The 13,627-nt window shown below is 46.2% G+C and overlaps 1 protein-coding gene across 1 annotated transcript; it reads right to left on the bottom strand.

The window, feature by feature from the left end:
- Nucleotides 1-6,916: 6,916 nt before the first annotated feature.
- LOC138930634 (melanoma-associated antigen B17-like) lies at nucleotides 6,917-7,948 on the bottom strand. Its single transcript, XM_070291141.1, has one exon. The coding sequence runs from the start codon at nucleotides 7,946-7,948 to the stop codon at nucleotides 6,917-6,919; it is 1,032 nt and encodes a 343-aa protein (XP_070147242.1).
- Nucleotides 7,949-13,627: the final 5,679 nt, after the last annotated feature.

The raw sequence follows: 13,627 nt of genomic DNA, 5'->3' as shown, positions 1-13,627 counted from the left end.
CATAGTATCAACTGTTGGAGAATGTTTTTTTAATTGCATGAGATATCAGAAATACGTGACACTTTGGGGGTGAACAAAGTTCTGCTTAAACATTAAAACTGTATAAAATTTCCCCATTTGTAATTATGTCATTTGAATGTAGAGGAATCTCTCCTGCCTGGATGCTACTCAGAACTTCTAGAATTTGTGTTAAGGACGAAGATCTTCCCTTCCAGTTGCGTTTTCATCAAAACCACCCCCCCCATTTTCATTAATTTCACCAGTACCAAAAGTGCAGCCTTCATTTGAAGTTCCCCAAATTAAAATAGGCAGTAGAACATCTCTGTAACATAGTGGCCTCTGACCCCAGTGTGGAGAGTGCTGTTACAGTGGGTATGAGATATCTCAGTTCAAGGAAATACCATCCTTCTTTCTGGAAAACACCCTGGAGGCAGTGGGGTTAAATCCCCAGTTTGTGCACTGTGTTTCCCTATACTGGGGCAGGAGCACAGAACCCATTGTATTCCTGTCCCAGGTGGAGAGTGTCTGTTTACCCACAGTCTTGAAGTAAAAATCAAGGGTAATCTTCCATTCGGTTCTTCAGCTTCTTAACTTAAACCCCCTATTTCAGGGTCACTCCCTGCCCTCAATTCACTCAGCCTCATTTAGCCCACCAACCCACCTAACTTCAAGTTACATCCTCAAGGGAACTGCAGTGTCCTAAAGCGCCCACATTCCTCGCCTCAAAGCATTTACTTTTGACTGCTCTAATCTGAAACCTCCTCTTGTTCTCATCCCTTGTTTCAACTTGTCACATGTTTAGGTCTCAAAGGGTACCTCACCATCTGCTTGATATGGCGGCAACTTGTAGACACTGAACTTCTATGGACAGTCACTCAGGCTTCTTTTTATTACCATCTCCAGTTCTGCCATGGAGCATTCCAAGGAGTAGATACTCAATTAGTAATTGGAAATAGGAGTGACAATGGTAAAGGTGTCTACTTTATTACTATTTAATTTCTCCCACAATCTTGAATAATCTAAGGACATACTTTTACTAAAAAGGAGTATTAAAAGAATTTAACAAAACCAAAAAGTTACCAAAATTTGCTTTCTCTTTTCTTTTTTACTTGACCTAAGTTATTTTTACCACAGAGTCTCTTCAAATTTGCATGGAAATTCCTCTTCCATTGCTGTGTTTTCTTGTTCTAGATCACACAGGAATGAAAAGTTTCTAAAATTGCATTATAAAATATAAAAACTTTAACTGGATCCTGATAAACAGTAATAAATATGTGATCCATATTTCACCAGCAGAACACTGATATCCTGCTTTTGTCCTAGCAAAGAGAAATAATTCATTAGAGAAACAGAGCAGTTTTAAGTATCAGTTTTATGAAGCAGAGCAAAATTACACTCCTGAGAAGGATGAGAGCAGGCTGTCTGGAAACCAGAAGGGGTCCTGCCATGGGGTAGGGTCATGTGTGTCCTGTGTCATTTGACTGACAAGTTGATGGACAGCTTTAGGTTATATAACTTTTCTCCTAGTGTGCAGGCAATTACCCATGAGTACCCAGGCAAAATCCATGGAGTGGGAGGGAAGACAGAAACCACAGTGCTATTTTTATAAATATGGCATCGTGAACCCTGGGTTACATTAGTTACCTTTTAGGTCTTGGTGCACCTGTGCCACCCCGTGCTGGCACTTTGTCTTGCTTGGTCCTGACATGGCTGGAAACCTACTGGTGGTCATTGGGCAGAACAGGGAGCCTCTCTGGGTGTGCTTTGACCACCAGTGTTCAGGTGGGGAAGAGGAAGACAGAGCATCCCTGGCTGCTAACCTGGCTCAAGTAGTATACTCCCAATGAGTTTCTGAACAGGGAACAGCCATCATTCCCATGGGAAATGTTTGGGCGTTTGCCATGTGATAGCTGTCTCAGAGCTGAGGGCTGAATCTGTATATAGTTGTCCTTTCTGCCTGAGAGAGTGTCTGAGCAAGGATGATATAAATGTCCTTCTGGGTTAACTCAAAAGTCATAGATGTCTAAACTTGTCTAGATATTTTTTGGGGTCATCTGAGAATTTTCCTTAATCTTGTTTTATCCAACTGAGATCTTGCATGGGGAGGGGAACTCGGATTCTTATGGAAGTCTGGTGGGCCGTATGACTTCCTGAGGTGATTAGAGTCTAAGGAGGTCTGGAGCCCCAGGTTAGAGGGCAAAACGTTGGTGGTGGGGGCCGGGAGCAGTGGTGTTCAATGCTGAGAATAGTGAAGAAGAGGTCTGTGATCCAAGAGGCTCCCTCTTTTGCCCAGAAAGAGTTCCTGTGAACAGGGCTCAGGGGCTGGCTGATGGTTAGTATCATCGGGAGAAGGGAGAGGGCTTTTGTGGGCAAATTAAGCATTGCCAAGCCAGCAGAGTCTCCCTGGCAAGTCTTTCAAAGTTCAGAGTTTTTCCTAAAGGCAAGGAAGACTTGGACGTAAGGGACCTCACTGGAATCCTAAGGGCAACTCTTCAGCGATGGTCTTTTAATTAGAATCACTTACCTGGTACCTGGACTTAGGGTGGCTCAGGTTGTTTGTGTCTCAGCACAGAAGGAATTCAGCAAGAGGCAAATGTTAGGCAATAAATATGTTTATTTATATAGGATGCTTGTAGAGATGCAAGCAGGCAGGTGACAGAGCTCTACTTGGAGGATTAAGTGGAATACATTCTATAATCAATGGAAAGTGGAGGACTAGCAAAGACTGCCTTCTCTGATAGAGGTCAGGCTTACATCACTCCATCCCAATTCATTTGGAGCAGGAGAGTATCTGACCCTATGAGGTCAAACTTGGATTATTGTAGAACTTCAAATGGATAGAAGGGCCGTGACATTCCTCTTTTACCTAAAGGCCTGGGAAACATATCTTGTATTATTTATGGCTTTATGTTTAAACAAACCTGCCTTCCTCCACTACATTCTAATCCCTTTCTTCAACAATGTTAACTTACAAAGGTCTACCAATGGTTCCTAGGTTTCTCTATCTCTATTCCCCTCCTAGACTTCTAGATCTACCTCTCTGTCTGTGTGTCTGTGCTCAGGCCCTCATTCATGTCTGACTCTTCGCAACCCCATGAACTGCAGCGCTCCAGCCTCTCTGTCCATGGGATTCTCCAGGCAGGAATACTCAAATGGGTAGCCACTTCCTCTTCCAGGAGATGTTCCAGAACAGGGATCAAACCTTCATCTCCTGCATTGCAGGTGGATTCTTTTCCACAGAGTCACCTGGGACAGCTACATGTGTCCTAGGCTATTCTATCTCTGTCATATGGAGACAGGCTTCCCCAGCCAAGAGCTGTCGTTTCTCTTGGTGGGAGCCTTCTAAATGAAGGTCTCCAGCTTGGACTATTGTCTGGAATTTAGTGAACAATTTTCTTCCCAACAAGTGGAAGAAGCAGTCATGCATGTGCAGAAACATCAAGGGTAAACTTTCCTAGCAAGGACTTGAGGGGAGGGGCATGTCACTTGGTTTGGGGCCTTCCTTCAGTTCCCTTTATCATGGAGCATTGGAAGGACAAAGGCCCGGGGAGATCAGTCTGCACAGAGTAGCTGACCCACATATGAAAGAACTGTCCTCCCTGCCACATCAAGGGTTACCTGAAGCTCCTCTGGAGAAATGACCAGGTGTCCTCTGGGAAATGCTGGGAGGTCTTGCAGCTTCTGTCTCTTTACCTGAGGACATGTGCTCAGAGTAAGGCCCACAACTCTCTGAGACCCAATAGAAGAAAGCGGAGGTTGCCCAACTTACCACATCTACCTGTGGTCTCTCAGGACAGAAAGCTGGGACTGGAAATTGAGGCCTTCTGATGGCTGGCTGCACCTGTCCTCAGTCAGGCTCCTAGGAAGACCTGTATTTCCTCCCTCCTTTCACTATTACTGTCCTCTCTCCAGGTCCTCACACTGACTTCCCTCTCCTAATGAGACCTGTCCTCTCATGCTACAGCCTTAAATTCCCTGAGACCACCTTGGAGGATGTGAGGGCTGCCAACCTGTGGTCACTCATGGCTGACCCTAGAGGAGGGATTCTATAAAAGTGGTATAGTGTGAGTGGTTCCTTTAGTCCCCATGGTCCTCTACTTGACTCTTGGCATGACCTGGAGTTCCTCCTGAGGTTGACCCCTGAGCCACAGCGCCTCACCTCCTGAGATGCTCTAAAAGGAAATGTGTGGGGTGCATCATGCCCACATTCCCAAATATGCCAGTGCGAGGTGTAGAGGGGCAGGGCTGTATTCTAGGTGCAGTCCCTTTATCCTCATTTGCAGTCACTAGTTTCCACTCTCGGAAAAGGCAATGGCACCCCACTCCAGTACTCCTGCCAGGGAAATCCCATGGGTGGAGGAGCCTGGAAGGCTGCATTCCATGGGGTCGCTAAGAGTCGGACACGACTGAGCGACTTCACTTTCGCTTTTCACTTTCATGCATTGGAGAAGGAAATGGCAACCCACACCAGTGTTCTTGCCTGGAGAATCCCAGGGACGGGGGAGCTTGGTGGGCTGCCGTCTGTGGGGTCGCACAGAGTCGGACAAGCCTGAATTGACTTAGCAGCAGCAGTTTCCACTCTGTACTGAAGTGAGGCTTCTCCCAGTAGACCAAGGCTCTCACCTCCCTGAGACCACTCCAGCAGAAAGAGAAGCACTTCAGCCATAAAGCTTTCTCCTGGGTCTCATAAGGCTGACATCAGGGGTGGGCCTCCACAGTCTCTCCTGTTCTGGGCTGAGTGGTCCTCTTGCCCCTCGTTCAGGGATCTCATCCTCACTCCTGACCAGACCCAGACTGCACCCTCCACTCACCTCAGGCTGTGCTCCTCAGCACAAAGGAAGTTCTTGATTGGAAGACAAGGTGAACCAGAGGTGTGCAAAGCTATTGGGGCCTTCTGAGGAGAACATTCTAGGGCTCCACTCTCTTCTGGAGTCAGTAGGCCCCCAGTCTTAGATCAGGTTTCTTACCTTGACTTCGGGTAGCATATCGGAATCCACCCTCTCTACTGGCTGAATCAGCTGGCCTGTGGCCAAGGCTTTTGCTGCCTTGAGAAAACAGTAGGGGAGGGGAGAGAGGTACTCCCTGTCTACCCTTGCCTGTTCCTCCGTGCTGTCCCACTTGCTATGGGGGGGTCCACTCATCAGCACCCAGTGTCCTCACTATAAATCCTATGAAGGCCTGATAGGATCTCCTGTGTGGGCAGAATTAGAGCTGCTGCTGCAATACCAAGGCACTCAACTCCCTGAGAACCCCTCCACCCTTGCCCTGCAGGAAAGGAAGGCGCACCTCAGACAGACTGCTCTCCCCATGGCCACACAAGGCAAGAAGCAGGATATAGTTTGTGGGACCCCTAGTGTTCTAAAATCTTCCCCTTGATAACTATCAGAGGCTGGGACTCTTCCATCCATTGACCTGAGGACACAGCGCTTAAGCTAAGGCTTGTATGTCCCTGAGAATCAGGAAGGATAAATGAGGGCATGTTGATCTTTTCAGGGTATCTGACATTGCATGTGTTCATGACCACCTTGTCCCTGAGTAGTTCTGTCTTCTTTCATACCATTCATTTATCACCATTTTTTAAACTTTATTCCAAAACAGTTCTTTGGGACAGGGCCCTATGTATCCAATGAGACACATTTTTTGGAGTGTTTAGAGGAAAAATGAATGAAAAGACATGATGTCTGGCTTAGCCTGGGAGAAGTGGACACTGTGGGATGTCCGCTAATCCAGACTGGGGGACTAGTCCGAGGAAGGTCACTTCATCAGTTTGTGAACTTGAGAAATTGGCAAGTTATCCATCCACAAATGGAGTCTGCTAAATCCAGTCCTACATGAATGCTGGAATGCATGTACTACATATAAAGCAGTGGCATACTGATGAAGAAGTATTGGTTTGTAATAAGTGGAAGGTATGATTACTATGAACCCCTCAAATACCACCTTCCCATCTGAGTTTATTTTCAATCCAGGAGAGAGCAGAGAATATGCAGTGAATTAGGGCAAAAGAAACAAATATTCTTAAATGAGCTAAATAAGTCAGAGTATTTTTTATTTTTACTAAAAGAATCTTTAAAAGAAATAAAGTAAACCACAAGTTAAAGACTTTTTACTCTATTCTTTTCTCCATTTTCTTTTTGTTTCTCAATAGTTTCTGTGGTCTTCTTTCACAGTAGCATGAAAATCACTCTTGCAGTGCTGTTACCTACTTGCAGATCAGAAAGACAATACAGATGGCTCCTAAATGTCTTTTATGTCTACCAAAACTGTATCTTTAAAACTTTTAAACCAGCAGTGAATATAACATCAGTACCATTACCAAATTAATACTCTGAAGAAAAACAACCTCTTAGAAGTAAAAACATTTGAAAAAAAAAGAAACAAATAATATGTAGAAGTTTCTTGTGTGAAACAGAGAGAGAAATGTGATAGAAATAAACGTGATCTACCCCCTACTACCACACACTCTTTAGAAGCTTGACTGCTGTTCAAGAAACATCCTCTTCTAATGTCATGTTATCTTGTTTGCATTGTCAACAATATATTCAGTACTTTCAGTGTGTTTTACAAATACCCAGACTTTTAAAACATTATAATAGCTAGAAACTATGATTTATATAATTCATACATTCGAATACTGAAGCACAATAAACCTTATCAGAAGAACATTTGAAAATACCAAACACCTCCTTCACCTCTTTACCTTTCTAATTTAAATCATCGTTCATTAGGTATTTCTCATATGAATACAAGAAAACAGATGTATATTTTGTTAAAACAAACTAGATCTAAACTCCCTTACCATTTAAAACTGTAAGAAGATATGGGTTTTGTTCCCTCCACCCCTACTACTCTGCAGTATTTAGGACCCTGACTGCTCTCTTCCAACACAAAGGGAACAAAGTGCCCTGCCCCCTCCCTAGATGTGGGAGGAGCTGCGGGACTTGGCCCTGGAAGGGGCACTAGCCTCAGCCATGGTTGGATCCCTGGCAGCACCTCTCAACCATGCTCTCTCCACCTGATCTCTCAGAGCCTCGTCATAGAGGTCTGGGAAGGAACTAGGGACCCTACCGTGGAACTTGGCTAGAACCTCCAGTACCTTCATCTTACTGGTCTCAGCACAAGCTCTCGGGCCCCACAGGAACTCATAGTGTGGAGGATCACTATTGGGCACCTGGCGGTAGTTCAGGTACTCCTTCTGCACCAGATCTTTGGTGATGAGCCTTCTGGGCTCCCCAAAGATCCAGTGCCTCCTCCCAGCATAGATCCCCAACATACTGAGGAATTCCCAGATCTCCTCCTCAGTGGCACGGTTACCATTCATGAAGATGACCCCCAAGAGCACCATGAGGAGACCGGACTTGGGCAGCCCCCCCTCACCACTCAGACAATCATTTCCCCCGAGGTTGAGCTTGCTGATGAGGGTGTAGATGTTCCTGCTATGATCGACTTCCTTCATCTCCAGGCCAAAGACCAGCTCCACGCACTCACGGGCTGTACTGAGGATCTCAGGGAAGTGCTGCCTGTACTTCCTGCTGACGATTTTCATCAGGGCCTTCTGCGTGATGGGCTCCTTCTTGGTGTACTTCTCCAGCAGGAACTCCACCAGTATCCTGGCCTTCCTGGCCAGAGGATCTTTGCGAGTGCTCTGAGTGGCAGGGGCTGCCTGGGAGGCACCTGCACTTTCCTCCTCTGGGCCCTGGGCACCTTCATCAGATCCTGCACAGGAAGGCCCTGCATCAGGATAGCTAGGGGCCATGGCTCCCTGAAGCTCCTGGCGATCGCCAGCAGCAGGGGAGCTCAGGGGAGAACCCTGAGGAGCAGAAGAGGGGGAGGAGGGGCACTCCTCCTTTGGGGCTGCAGCAGCACTGGCCTGGGCCTCCTGAGTGTCCCCCCGGACCTGGTGGCGTTTCTTGCGGGCATGGGACTTATTCTTGTGCCTCCGAGGCATGGTGACAGCAGGTCAGGGACCACAAGTGGAAGTCCGGGCAGGAAAGCAGGCAAGGAGGGCACCTGGAGGAGGGACAAGGACAAGCTGTGAGAACCTTCAGCGAGGAGAGTCCCCCCTGAATGGAATGGAAGCCACCTCTGAGGGGTCCTTGAGGCCAGTACTCTAGGACCCACAGGGCTCCTGTTCTCCTGCTCAGCGTGTCCCCCGAGACCGCTGAGTAGCAAGGGAAAGTGAGCCCTGGGGCGCAGCAGACAGTCCTGCCTGGGCGTTAGAAGGGGCGGGGCAGTGGGTGCTGGCAGGGGAGGCAAGTCCTCTCAGCTGACATTCAGAGTCAGGATGAAAATTGGTGCGAGACACCCCCATATCCAACGCCCCCTCTCCTGTCTGAAATTGACGCTGCCACCTTCCCTGTCACCCCAGACGAGCAGAGGAGAGCATGCTCAACCCCCCACTGAAGGGTCCCAACACCTTCCTTCTGCTGTCTCGTGGCTGCCCCTTCACAACCAGGCTCCAAGCTCCCTTCTCAGGCCACCACTCTCCTTACCGATGTTTGGCCGGGAGGAAGATCTGATCACAGGGGAGGGTCCTGAGGCACCCATTAGTCCGGGAGGACGGTCCTCATCCTGACTTCCCAAACCTGACATCCTCACTCTACTAACCAGCTGCCAGCCCCTCAGACCAAAGTTCCCTCTTCTTTGAGTGTCCCGCATCCGCGGTCACAGTGAGGGAGCCCCTGAACCTTTAGAGCAGCCCGGTGGCTGCCTGGATGATCTGCAGCGAAATCACGATGAGTTGGAGGTTACACATGGCTTCCGTTCTGCTGCATGGAGACCCTCAGTACCCCCGAGGGTCCCTCCTTCACTCTACAGGCTCATGGCTGTCCCTCTACTGAGTGGAGCTGGGATCCAGCAGAAACTGACTGAGGCATTCTTTCCCGAGACCCCATAGGGGTTAGTGGACGGTCTTGGGGCCTAAGAGCTAGGCTGGATCCTCTGGTCTGAGAGCAGGGCTAGGGTGGCCAGAGGCTGTGGGGCCCCCTCTTCTCAGAGGGAAATGGGATTCGGGGTGCAGAGACGTGTCCCTGCACTCGTAACTCACGTCACGTCCGATCTTGACACCCGATGACACTTGGGACTGCTCCCACTGGCCACCGTCAATGGCAGCTCTCAGAGATAGGGGCACTGTCAAGCATGGCGTCGCTCCCCCAGCATGCTGAGGAGGACGTCACTTCCTGTCCTGCGCATCTGGGCTCCAGGAGGGCAGCAGGGGCGGGACCTGGACAGGCGGGGTTCCGGGGGAGCTTCTCCCGGGATTGGCACGTGGACTTTGCCTTGACTCTTAAGGGGTCCTGGTACGTCCCTGTCCTGAAATGTCAGCTGGCTCACTCCATGCCGCTCACTTGTGTCAGCACCCACAGCAGGAAGAATTGGGGAGCCCACGCCTAACAGCCGTCCTGGAGCCCATGAGACCGACAGCAAGGGCGCTCTGGGCTCCCTCTTCTGGAGTAAGGGATGCTCTGTCGTTCTCCATGCCTTGCCTTAACCCCTGTAGATGCTGGGCTACAATCCATCTGCTCATCCGAGGACAAGGCCTCATATCGAAAATGTGAACCCCCGAGTCTCCCGTATGAAGTGCATATACGTCTCATCTCACCATTTCTACCCAAGGCTTCCTGGAAATGGCTGCTACAGGTAAGATGAGCTGAGAGGGAAGGATGGGAGACTGTCTTCTGAGGTGTGGATCCCCTCACATCTCACTCAGAAACTTCATTCAATATGACTGCTGACAGGGCCTGGAAATCCTTCCCTTACTGGTATAAGTCCACCCCTGTCCCCAACCATGCTCATACCATTCCAGAAGAGTAAGTGAAGGGGCTCCTTAGCCTGACAGTTCTCACTGTGGGCTCTCAGTCGACTGCAGGGTCATTGCTCAAACGTTCTGAGATGAAGTTCTGTCGTTTGGACAATTTGTGTGATACTAACTTTTCTCTTTTAGTCCCTGGGTGATAGTCTATTAAGGTGATCATAAAGGGGCCAGTTCAATGGCACCCCACTCCAGTACTCTTTCCTAGAAAGTCCCATGGATGGAGGAGCCTGGTAAGCTGCAGTCCATGGGGTCGCTACTAGTCGGACACAACTGAGCGATTTCACTTTCACTTTTCACTTTCATGCATTGAAGAAGGAAATGGCAACCCACTCCAGTGCTGTTGCCTGGAGAATCCCAGGGATGGGGGAGCCTGGTGGGCCGCTGTCTATGGGGTCGCACAGAGTCAGACACGACTGAAGCAACTTAGCAGCAGCAGAAGCAGCAGCATTCCCTAGTGACTCAGACAGTAAAGAATCTGCCTGCACTGCAGTAGACCTAGGTTCAATCTGTAGGTTGGGAAGACCCCCTGGAGGAGGGCATGGCAACCCACTCTAGTATTCTTGCCTGGAGTTTCCCCTTGGACAGAGGAGCCTCGGGGTGACCATGGGGTCACAAAGAGTCGGACACAACTCAGTGACTAAGCACATACACAACAAACTTTGTGCTCGTGATTTCATGATCTGGGCTGTACTGCCACATCCAAGCGAAATTTTAGTGCCCCATGGTCCTGGCATGGGCCCTCGGAGGTGCTGCCTCAGATTCCTTCAGTGAAGCAGTGGAGATTCATGATCCCAGGGCAGAGTGGAAGAATCCAGGGCTCAAGTTTAAAGCCTCTTCCAGCTGATCCTGTGGTCTGCTTCCCTTGCAGGCTGCACATCTGTGCCAGTCTCTTTAAGTACTCCCGCACCTGGGCACACATAAGGTCAAGTTCAGTGGAGACTTACTGTCCATCAGGGATTATTTACTTTTATGTTTCCTTTTTGTTAATAGTTTTATTTATTCTTTCCGTAAGATTTCCGTGGTTACTTCTGGGTACATAAAACCGCAGACTGTGTTTCATTGTGGTCTCAGCTACTCTGAATGTGGTACTAACTCTGTAAAGGAGTTACAGAAAATTGACAGTCTTACAATATCTGCTTGTCGTGAATATACATAACATACTATTCTGTTTGAGCCTTCATTTCCCTAAGACTCTCAGGAAATTCTTCTTGTTGCCTCCATGAAGACTGTATACATTTTTCTAAAGTTTCTTTGTGGGTAAATTTTTTCTATGGTTGCTTTTGTTTATGGTGTCTTTTCTGTTACTTGATTGTAAGTAATTGTTGATTCTTCCATTACAACTGGATGATTTTGTTGCCGTGATCTTTTTTTTTATTACAGATTTTTGAAGTCTCTTATATGTTTGAATATTTCCTGTCCTGTTTTCTAAGAATTTTAATTTGAGAATCAAATTGTTACTGTGATCATTTGCTTTTCATTACTTCTGATTTTTATTCATTTGGCATTGTTGTATGTAACTCTAGTGGCTATGTGTACTTCCCTAGATTTTTTTTCTAGTTTTTAAATTCATAGATTTTTAACAATTATTTAAATTAGAAGATAATTAAATGGTGTGTCAGGTTCTCTTGTATGAAGCAGCTATCAGTATACATATATCCCCTCCCTCATTAACTTCCCTCCCACCCCGACCTCACCCCTCAAGGTCGTCATGGAGTTGATCCTTGTGTCCCCCAGCAACTTCCCCCACATGCCTGTTGTCCACATGGTAGTGCATACTTGTCCATGCCACTCTCTCAATTCGTCTCACTGTCTGCTTCCCCCGATGTGTCCACATGCCCGTTCTCTAGGTCGGTGTCTCCATTCTTGCCCTGCAAATAGATTTGTAACTACCCTTTTGTGGCCTTTCTTTCTCATTCTCTTAATAGAATATTTTGCAGATAGAAGTTTTTAATATTAACAAGGTTCAGCTTATTATTTTCTTTCATGGACTGTGCTTTTGGTGTTGTGCCTAAACTCTCATTACCAAACTCAAATTTTGCCCCCGTGTTATCTTCTAGACCTTTTTGCCTATTCCATATGGCATGTGGAATCTAGTCCCTGACCAGCGATCAAACCTCTTCCCCCAGCAGTGGAAGTGTTGAGTCTTGAACACTGCACTGCCAGGGCTGTCCCAGCAATTTTTTTTTTTTAATGTGAGTTTGTCATTTAAGTCTGTGATTCCCTTTGAGTTAATTATTTTGAAAGGTTTAGCATTTGTATGTGGATTCATTTTTCTTAGATATGGATGTCTAGTTATCCCAGGACTATAAGTTTAAAAGACTGTCTTTTTCCATTGAATTGCCTTTATGCCTTTGTGAAAGGTCGGTTGAGTGTTTGTGGTGTCTGTTTCTAGATTTTTTGTTCTGTGCCATTGATCTGTCTAGTATTCTGTTAATAGCATACAGTCTTGAGTATTGTAGCTTTAAAGTAAGTTTTGAAATCCAGTAATATCAATTTTCTGACTTTGATCTCTCATATTGACTTCAGTGGGTATTATGGATCATTTCATTTTTGACATAAAATTTAAATTGTTGGCTGCTATCGACAACCTAACTTGCTGGAATTTTGAACAGAATTGCATTAAGTATCTAGGTTAAGTTGGAATTAAGTGACATCTCAATATAGCATCTCCCTATCTATGGACATTGTGTGTCTATTTATTTAGATCTTCTTTAATTTTTTCATTCTCATGTAAATCCTACACATGTTTTTTAAAGAATTATTTCTAATATATTTTGGTGCTAATGTAAATGGTGTTAGGTTTTTAATTGCAAGTTTCATCTCTTTATTGGAAAAGAATTGAGTATTATGTATTAGCCTTGCTGCTACTGCTGCTAAGTTGCTTTAGTTGTGTCCGACTCTGTGCAACCCCATAGATGGCAGCCCACCAGGCTCCCCCGTCCCTGGGATTCTCCAGGCAAGAACACTGGAGTGGGCTGCCATTTCCTTCTCCAATGCATGAAAGTGAAAAGTGAAAGTGAAGTCGCTCAGTTGCGTCTGACTCTTAGCGACCCCATGGACTGCAGCCTACCAGGCTCCTCTGTCCATGGGATTTTCCAGGCAAGAGTACTGGAGTGGGGTGCCATTGCCTTCTCTGTGTATTAGCCTTATTAATATATGATTATATAATAATTATATATTGATACTATATTAACCTTATTAACGTATACGCCTGGCTTATTAATGCCAGGTGTTTTCTTGTTTTTGATGATTATACTTTCATTTTTCCTTCCACATATCTGTATCTTTTGCTTCCTTCTCTCATCTCATTGCATTGGCTAGGCCTTTCAGTACAGTGTTGAATAGGCATGGTGAGAAGGGATATCTTCACCTTCTTCCTCACCTTAGTGTGACAGCATCTGTCTTCTCACTATGAAGTAGGATGTTTTACCTGTATTTCTTTTTAGATGTTTTATATGAAGCTAAGGAAATGCCTGTCTGTATCTAGTTTACTGAGAATTTTGATGATGAATGGGTGTTGGATTTTATCAGATGATTTTTTCCTTTCATCTGTTGATCTGATCTTGTGATTATCTTCCTTAGACGATTGATATTATGATTTATGATTACTGATTTCAAATGTTGCACATCTGAAATGCATCCTACTTAGATATCATATGTAATTCTTTCTATGGATTGTTAGGTTTCTTTTCTCATATTTTGTTGGGGATTTTGCTTCTATGTTCATGAGAGGTATTTGTGGGCAATTTTTTTCTCTTAATTTCTTCATCTGATTTTGATGTTCAAGTATAATACTCACCTCATAGAAAAGGA

Source organism: Ovis canadensis, chromosome X (assembly GCF_042477335.2).
Source record: "Ovis canadensis isolate MfBH-ARS-UI-01 breed Bighorn chromosome X, ARS-UI_OviCan_v2, whole genome shotgun sequence".
In the NCBI taxonomy this organism is placed as follows: Eukaryota; Metazoa; Chordata; class Mammalia; order Artiodactyla; family Bovidae; genus Ovis; species Ovis canadensis.
The sequence above is the reverse complement of the archived record's forward strand: the minus strand, read 5'-3'. Positions and strand labels throughout refer to the sequence as shown.

Coding starts and splice junctions, on each gene's coding strand:
- LOC138930634 (XM_070291141.1), bottom strand. CDS start 7,948: ATGCCTCGGAGGCACAAGAATAAGTCCCATGCCCGCAAGAAACGCCAC.